Source organism: Mytilus galloprovincialis, chromosome 1 (genome assembly GCF_965363235.1).
Source record: "Mytilus galloprovincialis chromosome 1, xbMytGall1.hap1.1, whole genome shotgun sequence".
In the NCBI taxonomy this organism is placed as follows: Eukaryota; Metazoa; Mollusca; class Bivalvia; order Mytilida; family Mytilidae; genus Mytilus; species Mytilus galloprovincialis.
The window spans coordinates 121259148-121285162 of record NC_134838.1 but is presented as its reverse complement, the minus strand read 5'-3'; the positions used below and the strand labels follow the sequence as shown (position 1 = coordinate 121285162).

General features: G+C 32.0%; 2 protein-coding genes across 24 annotated transcripts in view; one reads left to right on the top strand and one right to left on the bottom strand.

Annotated features, from left to right (window-relative positions):
* The window catches only part of LOC143055734 (nuclear factor 1 A-type-like), a 38014-nt gene extending 24173 nt beyond the window's left edge, over window positions 1–13841 (top strand). For 4 of the 5 annotated variants that reach the window (XM_076228874.1, XM_076228873.1, XM_076228877.1 and 1 more), the window contains exons 7-12: window positions 2337–2456; window positions 4860–5005; window positions 6969–7149; window positions 7978–8114; window positions 8699–8930; window positions 9507–13841. In XM_076228874.1, coding sequence (XP_076084989.1) covers window positions 2337–2456; window positions 4860–5005; window positions 6969–7149; window positions 7978–8114; window positions 8699–8930; window positions 9507–9661 — 971 coding nt within the window. In that variant the 3' untranslated portion in view covers window positions 9662–13841. The remainder of the gene's footprint in view (window positions 1–2336; window positions 2457–4859; window positions 5006–6968; window positions 7150–7977; window positions 8115–8698; window positions 8931–9506) is intronic. The other variant, XM_076228878.1, reaches the window with a different exon arrangement.
* Window positions 13842–17842: 4001 nt separating this feature from the next.
* Window positions 17843–26015, bottom strand: part of LOC143055569 (microtubule-actin cross-linking factor 1-like) — a 141541-nt gene continuing 133368 nt past the window's right edge. For 15 of the 19 annotated variants that reach the window (XM_076228756.1, XM_076228727.1, XM_076228783.1 and 12 more), the window contains 6 exons: window positions 23463–23644; window positions 22351–22386; window positions 22011–22043; window positions 20628–20666; window positions 19636–19771; window positions 17843–19020 (listed from right to left, as the gene is read on the bottom strand). In XM_076228756.1, the coding sequence (XP_076084871.1) occupies window positions 18761–19020; window positions 19636–19771; window positions 20628–20666; window positions 22011–22043; window positions 22351–22386; window positions 23463–23644 (686 nt within the window). In that variant the 3' untranslated portion in view covers window positions 17843–18760. The remainder of the gene's footprint in view (window positions 19021–19635; window positions 19772–20627; window positions 20667–22010; window positions 22044–22350; window positions 22387–23462; window positions 23645–26015) is intronic. The other 4 variants (XM_076228806.1, XM_076228809.1, XM_076228818.1 and 1 more) reach the window with 1 other exon arrangement.

Below are 26015 nucleotides of genomic sequence, written 5' to 3'. Positions count from 1 at the left end.
TTCGACAATTGACCAGTTCAATTTAAAATCCATTTGAATCAAGGTAAATTTATAGAGATGACCTGCTGTTGAAAAAAAATACCCAACAAATGATTTTTTTCAGTGGTTTATGTTAGCTGAAATATATATTTTTGTAATAGGCCTATATAGCTATAGCTAAGATGATAGAGTAGTGCATCATGTTCAATGATATTCATGCAATAACAGTAGCCCATCCAGAATTATTCAAAATGGTACAACTTACATGAACATCAGTTTACAAGTTAATCTTAATAATATACATTTTCCGTTTTTACAGGAAAATAATGTTATTTGGACTTAGATTTTATGCTTAAAAAATCCCAATTAGAATAAAAATTCCCAATTTGATGTCCAAGGGACCCATTTGAAAACACCTGGAATCATCCCTGGAGTCACTCATTTGCCATTGCGGAGAAATTATTTCATTGAGAGCTTTTCAAAGATGCCACTTTGATGTTAATTTTATTCAAGTAAATTACAATAAATGTTTGCTTCATCACACATTTTTTGAATACATGAAGTACGACTTTGATCGATAAAATACGGGTATCATTTCAAATTTATAGACTTGTTATCTTTTTCTAAGAGAATCTTTTATTTTTATAAGAATTTATCGAGAAACAAAAGTTCTATGGAGATCTGTAATTTTTTCATGACTACACATTTTACCCGGTAAATGACAATTGTCAGCTCTTGCATTGTAAACTTGAAACTAATATTATTAGAGTCATCTGCATATAGGCTAACAATATGAGATAAGTAAATTACTAATGAAATTGAAGATTAACTACAAGATAAAGTTATAACTTTGATAAAATGTAAATAAAGACTACAAAATTTTATTACTTTCTGGAATTATTTCCTGGTTGTGAAACTGTTTAAAACTATACAAAGACTCAGTTCAGTTCAGTGCAATTAAATTTGAAACTACATTGGTTACATACTGTTAAAACATTCGAGTCGGTACAACGAAAAGGTTGCTAGGTAAACACCATGTAGGCTGATAGGCTGTTTATTGCATCCTTCTTTTTGTTGTTATTTGGTTGAATTTAGAAAAAGTAGCTATAGATATCTTTGCTTTATTAGAGGAATTTATTCTTCATGTAGTGAAGACTGTAATTTAAAGAGTTTTAAATGGCAAAATTTCATTTAAAAAAACAATATAACAAATGAAACCTTTTTGTATATTATTCTCTTTAGATTAGATCTGTGTTCTTGGTACATGTACATGTATTCAAGAGGAAGAAACATTTGCATGTATTTCTACCAAGAAGAATGTTAACAATACTTATTATAGAACTTGCTATGTTTATATCTTTGTTGTGATGCTAACTATATAACAATATCATTTTTCATGCATTTCCCGCATATTTCCTTTGTTCTTGAAATAGTCAAAAATGATTTTTTCAAAAATTTAGAAAAAATAGGATTTCTACCGTTTTATGTGGAAGGAACTTCAATGAAACATGCAAGTACATGTATTAGGTTTGAGACAATTTATAGATACATATAATCCTGCATTACATGTATGTGTTAGGCTGCTAGAATTATTTATTCATCCGCATTACAAAAAGATTAATTTATTACCTTATGAGGTACAGGGTAAAAATAAATCGGGGATGACATATTTTTGTACATTTTATGCTTTATGTAGTAATGGATAAGATTTAATATCTAAAAAAGCCTGCTTAATGATAATATAAATAAAACCACATAAACTTCAGTCTGCTATTCTTGGAATCATTTAGAGAAAAACAGCATCAAAGCATCTAATGACATTACTTTTTTAAAACTGATTAATGCACCAACACTTTTGGTTGTGGTAGTTTATATGATATTATACAATATTTTTATTCATTAGACGTTTACAGATCCCCATAATTCGATAGATTTTACAGGATTTCTATAAAAGCATGCAAAGCAAACCTTTGATCAACTTGATAGTTGATTGCCATGTTTGTTTTGATGTTTGTAAACAAAAGGTAGGTAGTCTGTTTCAGTCTGTTTACTATTTACTGGAATATGAATTGACAATAAACATTAACTTCATTGCATGTCAGTTTTTATAGTCCAATCAAATCCCAGTATATATATAAAACAGACTGTACTGCGCCTACCTATTGTGTGCAAACATCCAAGCAAATTTAGCAAGCAAGTTAATCAAAGGTTTGCTTTGCATGCTTTTATGGAAGAACTGTAAGACAATTATGAATCAGATAGATTTTAATTTTTTTTGTCAATAAGTAGATATTTTGTAATTCGTCTATAAGAACAAAGGAGATATATGGTTGATTTGTAGTGGCTTTTGTACACAGGTATCACAACTCATAGCCCACCAGTCATGTCATCACACATCATCATCCATAGTAGTAAAGCCAGCGATTTTACCCCAGTCCGTTGTGTGCCAACTCCTCCACGATCAACCTCACCCCCAGGTAGATATAACCTTTCTAATTCTTATGTAATAGTTAAGGGCTTGTTTGTGCTTCATGTTAACGATTAGAATGTTACAAGCATGGAAATAAAGGGAGAAGGTGGCTCATATAAAGAAAATATGAATGGTTAACTTTTTCTTTAATTATAGTAGAGTTCGATGTACATATAATGTAGTTGTTTGTACCCCAACATGATGACAGGAGCTTTTTTTTAAGATAAGCTTTTGTGATTGCTACTGACACATTTTGTTTTTCAATGCAGAACATAGACTTGGGATGATATTCTGATACCTGGATTCTAGAAGCATTGCATTTGCTTTGTCTATTTTAATTTTCAAACAAAGATTTAGAAGCTTGACTATGATGAGTTGAAAAATGAGAGCTCTTTCAGATGCATCGAACTCGTATACTCATATACTGGGCAGTAGCAGACTTCTTTTTTCACAAAATTTAATTTTTCAAATGCTAACTCAGGCAGCTTCTTATATTTTTCCAATACTTATATAAGGGGGTAATACCTAAATGCTAAGCATGATAATATGTGCATTCTTTGTATAGTTGGATTTTTTTCCCCTATTAACTTAACAATGTATTTATGTTAGCTCCTGTCCAGTAGCTATAGACACCTTTTAATGGTGATTTTATGTTTGCTTTACTTTCATTAGGTTCATGAATGAATTCAATCTTCTTGGAGATGAAAACCTTGCAAGTCTTTGATCTTTTAGTCCACCATACAAGTTTACTATGATACCAGGGGCGGATCCAGCCATTTTAAAAAGGGGGTTCCTTAACCCACTTCCAGGACAAAGGGGGTGGGGTGGGGGTGGTTTCAACTACATGTCCCCATTCAAATTCACATTGATTGTTAAAAAAAAGGGGGGTTCCAACCTTGGGACCTCCCCCCTGTCCTGGATCCGCCACTGGAAACTATATTATTAATGTGGTCAATGCCAATATTTCATTCAATTTAAATGACTAACCATTCAAATTTTCTGATTTCTGAGCTCTTTTTCCTTCTCCAACATGAAACAGAAATGAGCTCTTAGGTACATGAATGATGTTTACAATAAAATGATTTTAGATTTGATTAATCTTATGGTTTTATAGTGAAGTCTGTCATTGTATGATGTTAATTGACATTTTACAGATATTATAATATTACTGTTGCAGTGTTCTACTATGTTCAGTTACTTTAGTTCATTTTAACAAAAGTTTTAATGTTTATAATAAAACCATAATTATAAACATAGAAAGTAAAAGTGTAATGATAAAGACTGCAATTGGTTGATTTACTGGACATTGTACACCAAGAAAGAAGAAATTGAACCACAATAATGGTTTTACTTTGATACTTAGGTTAATTGTAACAGTGTAAACACATTTACATACATCATTGTACACTTTTATTGTACACTGTGAAGAAATAGGAGATTTACTAGTGCTTGCTCGTAATAGAAAAGAATAGCTTGCCAAAGGCTCCAATTTTCAAGTATCTTGAACTGAACAAAAATAAGTTTTAAATTTTCTACAATTATCTTATTGACCTTTATAAAATAGCATGAAAAAAAAACCCAGAGTTCATTTCATCTATCATAAAAAAGTATACATGTATTTAATTATAGTTTTATATTGCATTGCCTGCATTTTTATCATTGACATATTAACATTTTGATTGTCTTGCTAAATATACCAATTCCAATTTTATTACTTATTAATTGTCTTTCTTAATCATTTGGTGATATTTATATAATTATTTAATACAATTTATTAACATAACTAGATATCCACAAATGTATTGAACTTGTTACATGGTAGATCTAATATGAGCTATCAACATCAATTGACATCTGTCACCTTTATTAGTACATCTGTAAACCTTCTTACATATTTATTTCTCTGAATCTACTGGGCAAATTGGAAGCAAAACTTAGTTTATTATTTGAAGTACATCTTATTTCAAATTGGGCCTATTATCCCAAGTATTCAGCCATCCTTACAGATTTTGGTTATATCTTGCATGTATACATGTACCTTCCTCATCAATTCAGAATTTTATTAAAAAAGAATGTTTTGGCCTATGAGAAATATTTACAGGCCCAAATGAAATGCTTTTATGTCTTTTCTTTGACCGCAAAGATCTTGAAAAATGTCAATACTAAATCCAATCATTATCAGTAATGTAATCAAGCCAGTTCAGTGTGTGCACCCTTGTATAATGTAATCTGATGAATCGGATATCACAGCCATGTGTAAACACAGTTTTACATACACAGAGTTTGTATTGGTGTATTTAACCTCACAATTACTTCATCCACTGTCTACTGAGATACATAAAAGTGTAAATTAACATGCCATTAAACAATGTTTCAAAAATAAGTACTAATTATCATTTTTTTTTTACAGGAATGCAACAACAAATGATTTTATCCTCAGGTGCAGGACCCCCTCCTCATTCAGCAAATATGAAATTTCAAGAAAATGCTGGAGCTGATACATTTTCTGATTTTGTTTCGCTTGTATGCCAAGAAGCACAAAATTCTCAAGGCCAGGTAACATTCAATAAATGAAATGTTAAGAAATGAAGGTTGAAAGAGTTTACAATTCAACATTTGCTTGTTATCATATACAACAAATTTGACTATCTTAGACGTATAATTTATTATGTAAACTAGTAGCTAAGCAATTCTATACTTCAAATCATCTGTATACATGTTGATTGCATATTTTCACGTTTTGACTAATTTATTTTCTGTGTATCATTGTACAAGTTTTCCTGTCATTGTCAGTCTGCCTGTGATCAGTGCTTGGTATTTAAAAATATCAGAAGATAAATTGACAAAACAAGAAATTATTGACACATGATTTGGAAGGAAATAGGATGTTTGTAATGCAAATAATAGTTTGCATAAAACAATGTAACTTTCAAAGAATGCATGATTAGTCTTAGTTGTAAAGGCTTTCACCTCGTTTTTGTCGAGCCTGCAACTTTTGTTGCAGAAAGCTCGACATAGGGATAGTGATCCGGCGGCTACGGCGGCGGCGGCGGCGGTGTTAGCTCACTTCTTAAAAGCTATATATTTTAGAATGTGGAAGACCTGGATGCTTCATATTTTGTATATGGATGCCTCATGTTACGAAGTTTCCTTCAGTCACATGTCTATTGTCCTTGACCTCATTTTCATGGTTCAGTGACCACTTGAAAAAAAAGTTCAGATTTTTTGTAATGTTAAATTCTCTCTTACTGTAAGTAATAGGATAACTATATTTCGTATGTGCGTACCTTGCAAGGTCCTCATGCCCGTCAGACAGTTTTCACTTGACCTCGACCTCATTTCATGGATCAGTGAACAAGGTTAAGTTTTGGTGGTCAAGTCCATATCTCAGATACTATAAGCAATATGTCTAGTATATTAGGTGTATGGAAGGACTGTAAGGTGTACATGTCCAACTGGCAGGTGTCATCTGACCTTGACCTCATTTTCATGGTTCAGTGGTTATTGTTAAGTTTTTGTGTTTTGGTCTGTTTTTCTCATACTTTATGCAATAGGTTTACTATATTTGTTGTATGGAATGATTGTAAGGTGTACATGTCTAGCGGGCAGATGTCATCTGACCTTGACCTCATTTTCATGGTTCAGTGGTTATAGTTAAGTTTTTGTGTTTTGGTCTGTTTTTCTCATACTTTATGCAATAGGTTTACTATATTTGTAGTATGGAATGATTGTAAGGTGTACATGTCTAGCGGGCAGATGTCATCTGACCTTGACCTCATTTTCATGGTTCAGTGGTCAAAGTTAAGTTTTTGAGTTTTGGTCTTTTTATCTAATACTATATGTCATAGGTCAACTATATTTGGTGTATGGAAATATTTTATGATCTATATGTCAATCGTGCAGGTTTTATTTGACCTTGACCTGGTTTTCACGGTTCATTGCTCAGTGTTAAGTTTTTGTGTTTTGGTCTATTTTCTTAAACTATAAGCAATAGGCTCAACTATATTTGTCATGTTTGTTGTATGGAAGCATTGTTAGCTGTACATGTCTGCCTGGCATATGGTCAACTGACCTTGACCTCATTTTCATGATTCATGTTAAGTTTATGTGACAGTCGTAATAAAGCTTTATATTTAGGAGTATCAACATAATATCAATGATTAGTGAAGAAGGCGAGACATTTAAGTGTGTGCACTCTTGTTGAAAACCTGTATAAATCTTCACTTGTAAATGTAAAATTGTTCTTACATTATATAACAGATATACACAGACATGTAGAGTGATTGGTTGATAACCAGGGCAAAATAAGTTATGTCATTTTGACAGTCAGGAAAAGCTAAGTGATGAACAAGGAAGCAAATTATTTCTTGCCTCAGTCACCCACTTATGTGTGCCATGTTTTACTTAATCAACAAAGCATATTTTCAAAATACATAAAAAATAAATTATGAGGAACAAAAGTTATTGAAACTGGAAATGTTTTTGAATGAATTGTTAAGACATGTTTGCTTTTTTCAAGTCAAACTCCTCTACACCATCTATGAAAAGTCCAGCGAAGATGGCTCATTATTTTCCTGGGATGCTGCCTCCACCCCCACCGCCACCTCCAAACCTGGCAAGACCAGTGGCCATTATGAGGACATCAGATGGACTTCCTGTAACCAGTGGTGGTCAATCTTTAATGAGCCCTGCTCCACCAAGTGAGTATATGTTGTTTTTGGAATAGTCAATATTTAATGCACCTTGCTCTGCAAAGTTGCATTGTAAACAATCGGAAATCTTTAATGAGCCCTACTGAACCAAGCAAGAAAAAATAAACACCAGTGGGCAATTACTACTTCCTCATGTTGGTACAAGTTGTTATCAGTGAGCAATCTTTGATATGTCACACTCCACCAAACAAATAAAGTTGGGAATATGACCCTGCTCCAAAAGATGAGAGTAAGAAATAATTAGTAGAATATTTTACACAAGCCTTGCTCCACACAGTAAACATAAGTTGGGAATATGTTATCAAGAGATAACTTAACCAAATGAAAGAAAATGCAGAGACACGACATAATATGATACAAGACCATAAAAAATACATTTGGTTCTTAGATACTACCCTATCAGAAAAAAAATCTGTTGATACATGTAGCTTGTAGTTATTGATGATAAAAATGAATAATATACATGTATGAATTTCTGTACAATCTATGATCTATGAATGGTTTCACATATTAAATTGGATTCCTTTCTGATACTTTTGTTTACCTCAAGGAAATGTTTGGAAACTAATACACTAATTATTTCTTTCAAATTTTAAAGGTACCTGTAATATTCAGTACATATTAGTAAACAACACTTCTCCCGAGACATCAGCATAGTTTTAACCAGTTCTAATTGTTATTATGTTCCTCTAATAATAACCAGACAAAAGGTACTGGCACTTTAAAAAAAAAACAAGTTACAACCAAACTACAAGCACTTTTGACACAACACCAGCAAAAAGAACAGTTCAATTTTGTTACTTTTACCTCTTTTAGGTTCTTCTAACAGTAACCACACTACAAGTACGTCTCCTGACACACCACCAGCTAACAGAACAGTTATGACCAGTCCTTTCTCTGTACTTGGTAGACCAGAACATGCGTTTGCACACATCCACCCTCAGGGACATCAAGTAAGTATATCTTCTGGAATTGATTGATAGTAGCTTTTCATAAAAACAGATAATATGAACTTGTGATGGCCTTGAAAGGGAGCATCAGAGTTGTATGCATTTCAAAATCAGACCAAAACTTAAGCAAAGGAAAAAAGGCACTACACTACCTATAAAAGATTATGTGAACAAAATTTAGGTTATAAACCAGTTGGTTATTACTATGACAGGGTTTTTTCTAACCACAATTTACAGTCAAATATCTGAGTACTCTCATTTTATTTCTTCAAATTTCCCAAGCAGATATAATCTTAATCTATATCTGTAAAGCATAGCCTTATCATTAATTGTGTCATTTGTATTTGTACTTTTTGGATTATTTGGATTAAAAAAAATATTTCTGCAAAGGGATGAACAAAATTAAATTTTTGAGTCATTGCAACATTTATTCATCACTGAAAAATAGTATATGATGGAATTTTATTCAATTCAAGTTTATACATTTTACATTTCATTATATTGGTCATAAATATTCTTGATTAAGTTGAGTCTATGTAACAGATCAGTAATTAGTTAAAATACATGTACGTTATCACTTATTTCAGATGTTCTCATACCCCAGTATAAGTCCTGTCAATATGAATGCCATAAGTGGAGTAATAAGTCCAACAACACTCAGCTTATTAGCTTCACCAGTTGCTACACCCAGGACAACTCCCCGGTCGACGCCCATCCCCAGATGGACAAACCCTTTTATATCACTTGATGAGAACATGGATTATGGAATGTTATCCAATTTCTATGGAGTCAACTCAGAGGAACATTTACTCAATGAAGGTATGTACAATCTTAAACAAAGGGTATGTAACAGGCATATGTAAATTCAGTCAATTTGAAACAGTTGATAACATTGATGGTACCAATTTTACTGCCTTAGATGTGCATTTCAAAAGTTTATGCAATGATTGCTGGAGTATAAAACATTTTTAATAAATGTAATTAAAATGTTGTCAAGCTGATTAAACCACAAAAGATAATAAAAATTATAAACAAACTAAGATGACGAATCAGAACTTGGCATGTCAGAGGAAGATACTTTCTTAAGTTGAATGATTTCCAAAATTGTATTGCAGCAAAGTTCAATAACATACTTCTGAATGTATGAACTCATCAACCTTGAAACTTTGAACATATATTCATTATGATCAGAACTTTAAACAAAAATATATGCCAAATTAGGGTATTGACATATAAGATGTGGTATAATTACCAGTAAGCCAACTTTCTTACATAGATCAAAAAAGGTAGACATTAGCATTATAGGTCACTATTTGGTTTTCAACAATGAGCAAAGCTATAAAATTATCAAATGTAAAACAAGTTCATTATGTTTCTGTTTGCTTTATATTTCAGAGAGATATTATAACAACTCGCATAACAGTGATGGTTTAGAAGCATCGGGTTCAAGTACCAACAGTGGACCATCCACAGGTTCTCACACACACCACTCCACACCAGGTCCACCAAGTCCACAAGAACCCTCAAAACCGACTCCACAACCAACTTGACATTAGTAATCTGAGGGTGCTGAGCTGTGATATAATAGTGTGCCTCCCTTGGGGACATGACACACCCACCTTGTTCCCAAGGGACCTGTACATATGCTGGTTGTTTGTCCTGGCATTTGAAAGCTTTACAGATTTGTGTTTAGTATTACTACAGTGATATTAACAGCCAAATATATATATATCTATATCCATTGTTAAAATTACTATGCAACATTGTAAGTGTTAGTGATTGTTAAAACTAGTCGTCATTTTTTTGTGTGAACATTACTAGTCCAAAGTGCTACCCCCTATAACTGTGATCTGTAATATATATTCTGTATTTAATATTATAATATTCTATTTATTTTCTTTTTCATATTATAGAGTTTTTTTCTTCAAAAGATCAGGAAATAAAAAAATTATAAAAAATTAGTTCAAATTAATTAAAAATGATTAGCGATCAATTAGATAAATTTATCAGACACATTATATCATGTTTGTTGTGGTTTCAAGCATAAACTTGTAAATTTTTTGTAACTTTCAAAATGTTGAGCATAAACATAGGAAATATTTGGTAGATAACTTATAAATTATTAAAGGTCCTCTAAATTACGTGTTATTTCAGAAAGCAATAACTTAAAATATAGAATTTGAGATTTGAAAACTAATTTGTTTGAATGTTTTACAAAATGAATTTCTTTGAGTAAGACTTTTTAAGTTCATATAATTGGTGGTTTTGTTGAAATTTGTTTGTCAAACTGCTGAATAAATTGTCTTCCTGTTTTGTGTAACAATAATTAGATATATCATGTTAATCCTATGAGGCTGTTTTAACCCGGTGTTGTATTAGTTTTTATAAAATCTCTTTTCTGTCCCTTTTTCTGTTGAAGTAGATGCAATTTAAATAGTGGAACCTCAATATGGCAACTGAATAATAGTTAACTGAGTGAACAAAACTAATCAACAGTATTATGTCAAGAAATGTTCTTACAGTGATAGTACATGAACATAGTGTTGAATATTATCGTCTTGCTTTCTCCAATAGAAATGGAATGCTAGTGTCTGATAAACAATTATTGTATGCAAGAAAACAAACATGTGCCTTTGTATTGATGAAAAATTGAATACCTTGCCTCTTATTTAACCCCTTTAATGTTAGCTTTGATTATAAGTGGGTGTTTTTTTATGTCTAGCAAAGAATTTGGAGGGAGCAAAACTAAACTATTCCAGAGATCATTTATACCATAGAACGCAGCCCACGGAATGTTTCACCACGTTTGGGAAGATATCACATGTCTTAAGATTTTTATTCTTTATTCGATGCAATATTACAATACACAATGATTAATATAATATATTTAGAATTTTGTTAATTATTTAATAACTCGTCACCTTGAAATAATTGAAAATTGTAGAAAAATATTACTTGGCATCTATTTTTGACTGCTAAATTTTAAATTTGAAACTTATGTTTTATAATTCTATAGACAATAGATATTGGTCAGATTAAAATAAAAATAATTATACCCAGTCTAAAACAAACTATTTATCCAGAATAAACTTCATAATACAGCTTTCTCTGTCAAAATTAATTCAGGGTATGAAAAATATTCTATAATGTCGGTATTTATAGAAAATTAATGTACCATAAATGAAGAAAATGATCTTGCAGTAGAATGTACCCCCATTGTTGTGATATTGTTTTGTTTAAGAAATGAAAATTTTGATAGTTTTATCTTTCCTTCAATTTATATCATATCTACCTCACTGTATGCACATAATTAAAATAATATGCACTTTGTATATGGAAGTTTGTACATTGTTGAATTGTTACAACTTGTTTTAATGAATATGTTTATCATGTCACCAAATATATAAAATCTCATCTTTGAAGATCATATTGCTAAAATTTCATCAAAATTTTGTAGTGATTTTTAAGCAATATATTTCATGTATATATATGTAAATTATTAAATCGCAAAGGGCTTTCAATGAACAAATCAAAGATCATGCAACTGTTGGAATAAGACCGTGTAGTGCTGGTAGTTTGCTGTGTGTGTTAATACTCGTGTAAATAGTACAACAAATGGCATTTTGTTACCTTCAATCATGTTTGTATTTTTTTATATTAATTTTATTATTTATTTATAGATTAGCCACATCGTGTATGAAATCCACATTTGTATATCTACATTGTAAATTTTTGTTTTTATTTATTATTTTGTTATTATTAGTGTCTAAATCTTTGTTAAATTTCTTGCCATTGTTAATTTGCATTTTAACAAAGAAGTAGATATTATGTTAGACTAGTTGTTAATACGTTGCTATTTTTTATTTATTCTCTATATCTGAGTTAACGCCAAACTTTTAAAATAATTTAATCAGGAAATTTTATTTTTGTGCAAAGATTTACTGGGAAAACTGGAAAATATTTTTAATATGTGAAGAACAGAATAAGACAGATTTTTTTTTAAATATACATACTCTAATAAAATCTTCCAAATATTCTTGAAATAATCAAAAATAAAAACTAGATGTGTTTTCATAACTTAGAATCTTTAAATAATATTCACGAAATGACAAAAAGAAAAAAAAAGAAAACCACATTCTGTTAATATACTTTTAAGTATCAAAAAGTGTTTATGAAATTGTTGGAAATCCTCATTTCTTGGCAGATTAGTTTTCATATCAAATTTCAGTGTGGAATTGTTGTGCATTACATAGCTTACATATAATTATCATTTTTAGAAATTTTATTTAGCAGTGTTTTCTTAGGTAGAAATTTGTTTTTCTGGAGTAGATGTGTTTACAAACATTGAAAATAACAGAATTTGTTGTATTCTCGGATAGTTTGTTACCCTTCCATTATGTTTCAAGTCCAATGCTATTTGAGATTTTTACATAGTTCATGCTGTTTCTATTCTACAAAGATTATAGGCATATGAAATGTCAGTGTCCTTTCATTATGCTATGATTGTACAGATCTTCAGGCTATATTATTCTGAAACATTGAACCTTGGTATAGATAGAAAGACAGATTATAGAAGTAGTTTTTATACGACCAGAAAGGTCAACCAGATATTTTATAGATCCCAAAACATTTAATTTATGAAAAAGTAATTCAGATTTGAATAACAACTACAGGCCAGTTCATTATTCAAATACTCTAATGCTTTCTGAAGAAATGCTGATAATTGCTTCTAATTGAACAGGGCCTAGAAATATAAATGCCAAATTTCTTAGCCAAAAGAATAACTTGGGGGATCAAACCTAGAACTTGGTTACAGCCAGTTTAACCTTTGCATGAAAACCATGTTGTTATGCTTGTTATATCATGTTGTTTTGTATATTTTGTTTCCATTAGCTGGTGTTACTGTATAGTGTAGCTATCATAAACAGTGTAAATAAGTTTGTATACATATGCTTTAATTTATTATTTTTCGAGTGTGAGACGTACATGAGATGGGGGTGGAACCTTGACTGATGTCAAGGTTTTGGACACTTTAAAGTGTCTATGATCTGTGATCACATTTATACAGAATGGGGTCTGTTGTTATGTTTTTATACTGTTAAACATTTGATTTAGTGTTTTTGTATATTTTAAAAAAATGATACAAAAATAACATGTATTTTAATGAGTGATTTTTTGTCAGGGTATATAATATTAAGACGTAGACTTTCATCCCAAGTTTTCTGTTAATATGTCAAACCTCTATTGCATGAAAGATGCATGATTAGATTATTTTGTTTCTTAAATCACAAAAATAAAAGTATATTGGGTTAAAATAGGAGTTTGAAATTAAATACATAATATGCAAGCAAATTGAAGTTGTACATACAGTGTGCCTTATTACTTAGAAATTTAGTAAGGAGATGGATCTAAAATAGAACAAATTTATTAAAGAAACAGTGAAACAATCTTTTAAATACTTGGATTATTCTTGTGTCCTAATTTTTTTATCATTTATATTCCATAATTGAATCTCTTTGATGCATAATTCATTTTAACAAATAGAGGTAATGAAATACTGATTGTTATTAATCGTTGACAGAGTTATCTAACTTGGTTACCATTGGTTACTACATTAATATGGAAACTTGCACCCTGATAAAGTTTCGAAATCTACACAGTGGTGTAGTAAAGTGGCATACAGACTGTATCCATTTATATTTTAGCAAATAAACATCTGGTTTTTATATACATTTGTAGTTGTTGTTAATATACCCTGGATTCTTTTGTCATCTGGTCAATAATTTCATGTTGAGAAACACCACCAGTCATCCTGTTCCAAGTTGGTGATGTCCATTGTTATTGAAGTGTAAAGCAATAACTATGTGTTCTAAATGCACAGGATATGATGATAAAGCACTTGAATATTTGGATACACAACATACAGATGCTTTGTAATGCTATAAAATACATTCTTTTATAAAACAAGACTGCACATGCTGAAATGTCTCACTTTCTTTTCTAACCATTAATATTGTGTTATTCCATACACCATATACGCTTCAAATATAGTTGACATGTTGCACATGTATCAAAGAAACAAATTTTATCGGGAAAACTTGAGATTGATCAACGAACCATGAAAATAATGCCAGGGTCAGATGAACCCTGTCAGACAGATATGTACTCCTTACAATCATTACATGCTTTTGATTTATTGCATATAGTATCTAAGAAACAAATTTAACTAGGAAAACCAGACAGCCATATACAATCATTCCATATACCAAAGTTGACCTTTTGCTTATAGTATGAAAAAAACAGACCAAAAAACAAAAATTTTAACACAGAGCAATGAATCATAAAAATGAGGGAAGGTCAAATAAAACATGCCTGACTGACAAACATCTTAAAATATTTCCATACATGAAATATGGTTGACTTTTTGCATACAGTATAAGAAAAAAATTGCTTTAACCACTGAACCATGGAACTGAGGCCAAGGTCAGACGACACCTGCAAGTTGGACAGGCACACCTTACAATCATTTCATACACCAAATATAGTAGACCTACAGCTGTATGGACTTTACCACAAAAACTTTTATATAAAGTATGGAGGATCCAGGTCTTCTACCTTCTGAAATTTAAAAGCCGTTGAGAAGTTTGTTAACACCGCCAGATCACTATCCCTATGTCTAGCTTTCTGTGATGGAAGTCTCAGGCTCAACGAAAAACTTAATATGAGTAATTGCTTCAGTTCTATATAATTGAATGTAACTCTGAATTTTCATAAATTGTCCTAAAGGTTAACATGACCTTCATCCCTATTTGTAAATATCATCAACAAGGCAGTCAAATTATAGGACCTGTATATCAAAAACATTAATACAGAATGTTATGGTGTTAAGACCAAAATTTTTGTAAAAGTTTATATGCCAAGTTTAAGATTAGTTTAATTGTACAGGATGAGAAAGTAATAATAGGCCAATAATATTTGATATTCCAATGCAGTGCTGTCTTTGTATAGTTGTAGTTCCAATTAGAACTCTATGCAATGACATGACCCATTATATAAGTTCAAGAATTGGTTTGTTGTCAATATTGATGACAACACATGGCTTAATAACAAGCAAAGACCACTGCAGGTTGAAGGGTATCAACCTACACAGATTTATTTCACTAATGTCTCTCTGTAGCAGATACCGCTCATTATCATATGAATGAAGTAAGACCAAGGATGTTAATGCTATGAAGCTAAGAAATACACTGGAAATAAGTCACTTGAGCACAATACAACAGGTATTACTGTAAAAGGACATAAACTTTAAATGCACATAAATTGAATATTTGCAGTAATTTTGACAGCATATACTAACACTTGACGTGTTTGGAGACCATAAGTGTACATCTGTCTGCAGCCTTATCATGAAATGTCCAGTTGAATGATGTGTTAAGACATCATACATTTATCAACCAAAAACAAGCACCAGATTTTCAGGGTTAATTTTTTTTATGCCCCACCTACGATAGTAGAGGGGCATCATGTTTTCTGGTCTGTGCCTCCGTTCGTTTGTTCGTCCGTCCGTCCTGTTTCAGGTTAAAGTTTTTGGTCAAGGTAGTTTTTGATGAAGGTGAAGTCCAATCAACTTGAAACTTAGTACACATGTTGCCCATGATATGGTCTTTCTAATTTGAATGTCAAATTAAAGTTTTACCCCAATTTTATGGTCCACTGAACATGGAAAATGATAGAGCAAGGGGGGCATCCGTGTACTTTGGACACATTCTTGTTTTTTTTAAAGGAAATGATTGATTGATTAGGGTATTAACGCCACTTTCAGCACTATTGTGCTTTTAGATGGCAGTCTGTTTTTCTGGTGGTTCTATCAGCGGACTCTGTCTTCCTACATTAATAAAAACCAATACAGTATTTCATGTTGATAGTCCTAAAGATAAATTTTTACTACAAGTATCACATAAATTTAACATAATCAACTATCCTTGAAAATAAGGTCACAGTCATATAAGCCATGCCAAACAGACATTTGCACTTTACAATCGTTACATACACCAATTACTGTTGGACCTTTTGCTTAAAAGTTTACAAGAAACCTACCAAGCCTTGAACTAGCTTTCAGTAACTGAGAGTACTCTTGGGTGTCTTTTGTGTTTTTGTCACTTTTTTGTGTTCTTTGTTATCGATATGATGAGTTAGGCACTTTACGAGAGGCAAGATGTTTTTGGATCTGTGCTCCCTTTGTTCATCTGTCCTGTTTCAGGTTAAAGTTTTTGGTCAAGGTAGTTTTGATGAAGTTGAAGTCCAATCAACTTGAAACTTTGTACAGGTTCTTTATGATCTTTCTAATTTTAATGTCAATTTGAGTATTGATCCCAATTTCATGGACAAATGTTTGTTAGAGTTAGTTCTGATGTTGTACAGTTACACCACTGTCCATGATTGGGTGGATGGTTTGTTCCCAGCATAAAAGTTTAACATTCTGTATGTGCCTGTCCTTAGTCAGTGTAATTCAGTGGTTGTCTTCTGCTGTTGTCGACCATATTTGTTTTAGTTTTTTTGTTTTGTTTATTGCTATGTAGTTAGTCTTCTTGCTTTATAAATTTGTCATTTTAGGGCCTTTTATAGGTTACAATGTTGTACAGGTTTTGTTGATTGTTGAAGGCATTAAAGGGATTTTCCTGGAATGGTTGTTATTGTATTTTATCTTATCTTTTTTTAAAGTTCCAAAGATCTGGATTAATAAAACAAAATGTGACTATCTTTTGACATTTTGGCTGAAGAAATGGCTAAGTTCCTCAAAAAGTACCATAATAGTAGGTGCACAATTTTAGAAAAATGGGTTGAAATCAGTAGTTTATTTCGCAAATTAGGTGTCAAGCTTTCCCCACCTTTCATTTGAATCATCAAACAGCAACCAGACCAAAATAGGACAGTTGAGATCTTAAAAACTAGTTGAGCCCTTAGAATCAACTGACTGTCCCAAGTCAAGAACCTTGTTATTAGTAGTTGTATGTTATATCTTAGTACGGAGATTAAAATTATTCACAACTTTTATAGACACAAGCAGACTCAAAACATGACATTGTATAGACAAATATCAGAAGTCTGAAGTCAGGAATATGAAAGTTGTTGTCCATTCGTTTGATGTGTTTGATCTTTTGATTTTGATTTAATACAAACTTTCTGTTTTGAATTTTCCTTCAAGTTCAGTTTTTTTTGTGATTTTACTTTGTTTGGTTATTGGGTTGTTGTCTCTTTAACATATAGCCCATATAATTCCTTTATTGATATAAATAAATAAAATTAAACTACTCTGATAGGCTGGAAATTGAGCAGAAAACATTAATTTTTATTAAGTAATTAACCATCTTTATATAATGTACTTTTACTGAAAGTGTAAGATAGGTTCAATTGAATTTTTGATGGAAAATGTTGGCACTACCTATTTTGGCCAGGTGAGAGAAAATTTTAATGGAATACATTTGGAAATGGTGTATCAATATATAACACAAAATTATTATTCGTAAAAAAGAAGCTAAGGAACATCATCATTCATGTACTTCTTAGTAGACTAGGGTGATATTTAAACCGCACTTCTTAGTAGACTAGGGTAAATTGTACTTTTTACAAGACTAGGGTAATTTATCCTTTCAATTCTTAACGGTTTTTAGTTTAGACTGTGTTTTAAGCTAGTTTTAACTCTGTTGGCATTGTAACAAATACTTAACAAATATGTGAGATTCTTTTATTGTGTTGCTTTTACTTGCTTACATATAGCAAGGCAGTACATATATATAGATAAATATATACATACTAAAAAAAATCACACCCTGTAGTCATGGTAACCATTCATACAACATACATAGGAATGATAGCACTTCAGATATGTCAAGGACATATCGTAAAAATTTGTTGCTAAATTACAAAATACATATATAATGTCAACTGATTAATAATCTTTTCTGCTACTTAGCAAAAGAAGAAATAATTTGAAGTACTCAATTTTGCATCATTGACATGTAAATTGGATAAAGGGAGAAATGATTTCATATCTAATAACAACAGCAGCAGCACCAATTTAATAGTTTCTCCCTTTATCAAATATACACCAATCAAAAACAAGACTTTACCAAACAGTAACCAATCATTTCAACAATCTCAAAAACAATTATCTAATAACATGCATTCTTACTTCCACATCAAACAGGATAGAAAAATTGTTTACTCTAGTATATACAATTATAAAGCTTTGATCTGTGTATAAATAACTATATACATATAACAAAAATATGGAATTTAGTATCACATTATGAAGATATAATTAATGACAGCAATGGAATATGATCTAAATGCTTAATATCACAAGCTTGATATTTAAATAACCTAGCACTGTTCCCATAATATAACTATTTCCATCTTTTTTTGCAGGTTTCATAAATAACATGGTAGCAATGTTCCCATATTATTTCCATCTTTTTTTGCAGGTTTAACATGTAACATAGTAGCAATGTTTCTATATGATTTTCAACTTTTTTTGCAAGTTTCACATGTAACATGGTAAGATAATTTCATAATTACAGCCAAGATAATCTGCCTTTTACAAGAACTAAAGCAGCAAAATTAAATATATATCCTATATGAATAATGAATTATTTTTTCCGTGCTGGCGATGGTTTTGGTATTTTTGATACTTTTTTTGAGGCTGATGTAGGTGTTGAAGTTCTCCGTGTTTGTATCACATGTGTTTGGTATGTCATCGTTGTGGTGTTACGACCACCTTGATTTTTTGTCTCTTGTTGCACTGTTGTAAAGATTTCTGGTTCACTGGCTTCTGATGCCTCACTGTCTGCACGACTTGGTGGTCGACTACTTGTACTGGCTCTACTCGAGCTACGACTTACAGGGGTTGCTGGAAAAAAAACCAAACATATACAATTTCTTGATGTTTTTGTAACCGTCATATCTTATTCTGAGTACTTGAGAAAAGAAATACCCTTAATGAAGATTTTTTTTCCTAGAGAAAGAAAATCTCTTGCAAATTATCAGATATTAAAGTATCAGCTCACCTAATATAAACCAACAGTTTATTTATTAAAGTGGATGAAAATCTAATTCAGGCTTATTTTTGTATTTCTTGATGTTACAAAATCTTCAATTAGCCTCCATATGAAATTACAGGATAAATGACTATATATTGATTTTCCTAAATGAGTCAAAATTGCTTTTGTTAAAAAAAAGTCCAATAAAAAAGATCATCTTAACCTGATTTCTGTAATTAGATGAAAAAACACTGAAGTCTGGAACAATGGTATTAATGTCATGAATTCATGTAAATATATCATACTTATACCGAAAAGAAAAGATTTCTGGAAATCATGATTCCCTCCCCTCCCCAGAATACGCCACTTTAAAAAAGTAGACCACTTTAACAAATTAAAACATATTCCATATTTATTTTCTTAAAGTCAAAGCCACCTACTTAAATATCCAATTTTTTTTTACAGATTTGTAAGCCCATACTGACCTGGACTTTTCATGATATCTCTGCTGACTTTAGGTTTACTCATTCTATCACCAGACATAATCTGTCGTACTTCAACATCAGGGCTGTTTTTCATCCGTTGTCGCCATGGTGTTGGGTACTGGGTTTTCTCTCGTATCTGTAGATATAAATTTAAGAATCTTCATTTCTTTCAAAGAAAAAATTGAAAAACAAGTGTGATGTAAAATATTTTTGAATGATTAGTGCCATCATGTTTAAATAGTAATTACTAGTCCTGATAATCAGTGGTTTAATTTTATTATTAGGCCACAACATAGAAATTATTAACCTATTAAAATATAACTATAACAAGAATGTGTCCAAAGTACACGGATGCCCCACTCGCACTATCATTTTCCATGTTCCATGGACTGTAAAATTGGGTAAAAATGTAATTTAGCATTAAAATTAGAAAGATTATACTATAGGGAACATGTGTACTAAGTTTCAAGTTGATTGGACTTCAATTTCATCAAAAACTACCTTGACCAAAAACTTTAACCTGAAACTCGCACTTTCATCTTCTATGTTCAGTGGACCGTGAAATTGGGGTCAAAAGTTTAATTTGGCTGTAAAATTAGAAAGATCATATCATTAGGAACATGTGTACTTAGTTTCAAGTTGATTGGACTTCAGCTTCATCAAAAACTACCTTGACAAAAACTTTAACCTGAAGTGGGACGGACGGACGCACAGACAGACGGAGGGACTCTACTATCGTAGGTGGGGCATAAAAACAGAGATCAAGACCACATTTAGATAAAGCATATAGGTATGCTAACATACACCTCTTACATGTAACAAGTCTATACACATATGAACACATATTGATAATTGAGACCAAACTCTGGTTTACCAAATTAAATTTTACAAAAGATGACATCATGTATGCAAACTATAACAACATGTCTACTGATGTTTGTGTGTCAATCATCCTTAAATATTGTATGTGAACCAAATCTATGTTTACTTACATGTATACTAGGTACAGAGAGAGCTCTCTTTGTCCTCTGCTGCATTAATTCAAATGTTGGAAATAATAATTAAACTTTAAACATGTTAAATGAGTTTAGAATTTCTTTTTTTATCCTTAGAATACATTTTATTAAGTTAAATTGTAATATTTATCTTTATAAGGGACTTTAAAATGTGTTTACTTTTGGTAGAAACTCCTGAAGTGGATACCTTAGTATGCAGGGTTGCCACAGATACCTTATTATGCAGGGTTGTCAAATATACCTTATTATGCAGGGTTGCCAAAGATACCTTATTATGCAAGGTTGCCAAAGATACCTTATTATGCAAGGTTGCCAAAGATACCTTATTATGCAAGGTTGCCAAAGATACCGTGTTATGCAGGGTTGCCAAAGATACCTTATTATGCAGGGTTGCCAAAGATACCTTATTATGCAGGGTTGCCAAAGATACCTTATTATGCAAGGTTGCCAAAGATACCTTAATATGCAGGGTTGCCAAAGATACCTTATTATGCAGGGTTGCCAAAGATATCTTATTATGCAGGGTTGCCAAAGATACCTTATTATGCAGGGTTGCCAAAAGATACCTTATTATGCAGGGTTGCCAAAAGATACCTTATTATGCAGGGTTGCCAAAGATACCTTAGTATGCAGGGTTGCCAATGATATCTTATTATGCAGGGTTGCCAAAAGATACCTTATTATGCAGGGTTGCCAATAAATTTAATTAAGTACCAATGTGACATAACACTGCTTTTTTTAAATGCTCTTTAACCTGATTTGCCTGCCAGACAGGTGTTGTCAGGACAATTTATATACAGAAATCTTGGAACATTAAACTTGAAGTTACAATGTGTGTTGCTCTGGGTGAGGGATAAGGAAAGGGAAAGTAGAGATTTATTAATAGAGTAGATAAGTAAAGTTTGTTTAAAAGTCAACTTTAGTTTGTTTTAGCTTTATATGAAAATGTTTTGAATGTTTGATATTTTATGAACAAATTTCCCACTATCCCTACCACTTCACAAGGTTTCCCACTGTCCCTACCACTTCACAAGGTTTCCCACTGTCCCTACCACTTCACAAGGTTTCCCACTGTCCCTACCACTTCACAAGGTTTCCCACTGTCCCTACCACTTCCCAAGGTTTCCCACTGTCCCTACCACTTCCCAAGGTTTCCCACTGTCCCTACCACTTCACAAGGTTTCCCACTGTCCCTACCACTTCACAAGGTTTCCCTTTGAATCCATTGTAAGAAGTTATAGCATCCTAGCATGAACAGATTGCAATGTGTAATGTAAGCAAACTTTAATAACATGTTTATAGATGTTTATCTTTTTTATCCTCCTATGTATATATCACCCAAACAAATAGACTACTTACACTAGGTACGGACAGAGCTCTCCTAGTCCTTGGCTGCATTAATTTAAATGTTGGAAATGAACATTAGTATTAAACTTTAAATTTGTCTTCACAAGAATCTTATTTCTACTTTTGTCAAATTTCAAGTATTCCAATGAACTATAAAATTTATTTTGTTGTAATATCTGAAAACATTTCAAGTTGAACCTTTATAATAAAACTATTTAGTATAAGCAAATATGAGGTCACCTGAAATAATTTGCTGTTCGTTTTAATGCATAAAATAGAATAAACTGACAGCCTATTAAAATGATCTTGCTGTGATTAAAATATATAATAGGAATGTCTATTGTAACCTTACCCTGGGAACAGCAAGGGAATTCCTTTTCCTATGCCTCTGATTGCATTAACATAAATTGAATAATCATGAAAAAAAATTTCAGTGTACAAGATACCAATATTAGCTATACTCCATTTAGATTAGTTTTTCTACATAATTTAGGGATCCCACAAATTCAAAATATATTTGATTCTGTTCATGCTAATAGTAATTATTTACCAATTTATTTTGAATGTATAGCATGTTCTTAAAGCACCTGTTTGCAGGTTTTACTATACAAATATCAGACAAGCAGAAAAACTTAAAATTAGACTTACACGGATTAACTTTCTTAACTGTTATTTAAAGGATATGTTGTAAAAGTTTGTGATCCAACAGAATACATTGATGTACAGGAGTAAGAAACTGTCTCTAAGACTTCTACCTAGACTTACCTTTTTAATGGATCTTGTGGCAGTACTTGGTGATTAAGTTCCCTATGATCCAACAGAATGTGTAGCCAACTTTTAAAAGTTAAAATTTTCATTTGAAATCGTAGCTGTACAACCCTTACTGCCTTTAAATGTTACCTTTTGATAAAATGTTCGGAAGGTGCTGATCATTTTTCAACGCAATACAGTAAGTCACCTATTACAATAAATGAAGTAATCGCACCTGTAACAGAACTTGGTGGAGAATTCCAAATATTTTAACAGAATACACCATAAAATGGGGAATGTGTCAAAGCGACAACAACCCGACCATAGAGTAGACAACAGCCAATTGCCAACAATGGGTCTTCAATGTAGCGAGAAACTCCCACACCCGGAGATGTCCTTCAGCTGGCCCCTTAAAAAATATGTAGTCTAGTTCAGTGATAATGGACGTCATACTAAACTCCAAATTATTATACACAAGAAACTAAAATTAAAAATTATACAAGACTAACAAAGGCCAGAGGCTTTCTGACTTGGGACAGGCGCAAAATTGCGGCGGTTTAAACACATTTATGAGATCTCAACCAGTATGTAAAAATTTGCCAAGTTAAAATTTTCACCAAAGTATTGTATCTTTACCCACCTTGATAGCAGTTCCAGTAACATATTAACTGTAACAATAAATAAACCAATTCTGATGCAGACATATAAACTCACCTTAGTAATGGGTCCGGTAGCAGAACTTGGTGATCTTGTGCTCCATGTTCCAGCAGAATGTGTAGAACTACCGGAATAAGAACTGCCACTGGGACTTTTAGCTGTAAATCCTGTCATAGATTGACTGACACCTTGGGCAAGGATAAATTGTTCTCTCAACTCAATGTTTGTTCTCCCTTTAGCTGTAAAAATAATAATCATCATTTCAATCTTATATTTTAGGTTAAATTTGTATCAGTAAATTCAATCACAGTAATTTCATTTTTCTTACAGCTGTAAAGATAACTTCCATTTTTGGATTCATTTAAATAAATAAAATTCTAACTTTCAATCAATTTAAATTTATTCTCATATCTAAAACTTATAACTTGTTTATATATAATAAACTCCAATCATTCTAATAAAGGGCTTGTAAAAATAGTACATTCTATAACAAGACTGGTGATCTTAGTTTGGAAACATATCATCAGGTAACATGGTCAGGAAATTTATAACTATTTGAACAAAGTAAAGAATATATAAGTAAGTCAATATGACAAGACAATACATCCGTATGTCAACATGGTAAGGCGATTTATAAGTATGTCAAAATAGTCGGGCAATATTATATATCAGTAAGTCAACATAGTCAGGCAACATATTAGTTAGTCAACATCGCCAGGCAATATCATTAAGTCAACAGTCAGGCAATATATCAGTAAGTCAACACATTCAGGCAAAATGTTTGATCAACAAGGTCAAGCAATATACCAGTTATGTACATCAGGCAACAAATCAGTAACTTAACATGGTCAGGCAACATACCACTTAGTCAACATGGTCAAACAACATATTAAAAGGTCAACATAGTCAGGCAGCATATCAGTAAGTTGATAAAGTCAGGCAATATATCAATAAGTCAACAGTCAGGCAACATATCAATAAGTCATCAGAGTCAGGCAACATATCAATAAGTCATCATGGTCAGGCAACATATCAATAAGTCAACAGTCAGGCAACATATCAATAAGTCATCATAGTCAGGCAACATATCAATAAGTCAACATAGTCAGGCAACATATCAATAAGTCAACATAGTCAGGCAACATATCAATAAGTCAACAGTCAGGCAACATATCAATAACTCAACATAGTCAGGCAACATATCAATAAGTCAACATAGTCAGGCAACATACCACTTAGTCAACATATCTGAAAGTCATCATAGTCAGGCAACATATCTGAAAGTCATCATAGTCAGGCAACATATCTGAAAGTCATCATAGTCAGGCAACATATCTGAAAGTTATCACAGTCAGGCAACATATCTGAAAGTCATCATAGTCAGGCAATATATTAATAAGTCAACATAGTCAGGCAACATACCACTTAGTCAACATAGTCAGGCAACATACCACTTAGTCAACATATCTGAAAGTCATCATAGCCAGGCAACATATCAATAAGTCAACATAGTCAGGCAACATATCAATAAGTCAACATAGTCAGGCAACATATCTGAAAGTCATCAGTAAGGCAACATATTAATAAGTCAACATAGTCAGGCAAGATATCTGAAAGTCATCATAGTCAGGCAACATACCAATAAGTCAACATAGTCAGGCAACATATCAATAAGTCATCATAGTCAGGCAACATATCAATAAGTCAACATAGTCAGGCAACATATCAATAAGTCAACATAGTCAGGCAACATATCTGAAAGTCATCAGTAAGGCAACATATCAATATGTGAACAAAGTCAGGCAACATATCAATAAGTCAACATAGTCAGGCAGCATATCAATAAGTCATCATAGTCAGGCAGCATATCAATAAGTCAACATAGTCAGGCAACATATCAATAAGTCAACATAGTAAGGCAACATATCAATAAGTCAACATAGTCAGGCAACATATCTGAAAGTCATCAGTAAGGCAACATATCAATAAGTCAACAAAGTCAGGCAACATATCAATAAGTCAACATAGTCAGGCAGCATATCAATAAGTCATCATAGTCAGGCAGCATATCAATAAGTCAACATGGTCAGGCAACATATCAATAAGTCAACATAGTCAGGCAACATATCAATAAGTCAACAGTCAGGCAACATATCAATAAGTCAACATAGTCAGGCAACATATCAATAAGTCAACATAGTCAGGCAACATATCAATAAGTCAACATAGTCAGGCAGCATATCAATAAGTCATCAGTAAGGCAACATATCAATAAGTCAACATAGTCAGGCAGCATATCAATAAGTCATCAGTAAGGCAACATATCAATAAGTCAACATAGTCAGGCAACATATCAATAAGTCGTCATAGTCAGGCAACATATCAATAAGTCAACATAGTCAGGCAACATATCAATAAGTCAACATAGTCAGGCAACATATCAATAAGTCAACATAGTCAGGCAACATATCAATAAGTCAACAGTCAGGCAACATATCAATAACTCAACATAGTCAGGCAACATATCAATAAGTCAACATAGTCAGGCAACATATCAATAAGTCAACATAGTCAGGCAACATATCAATAAGTCAACATAGTCAGGCAACA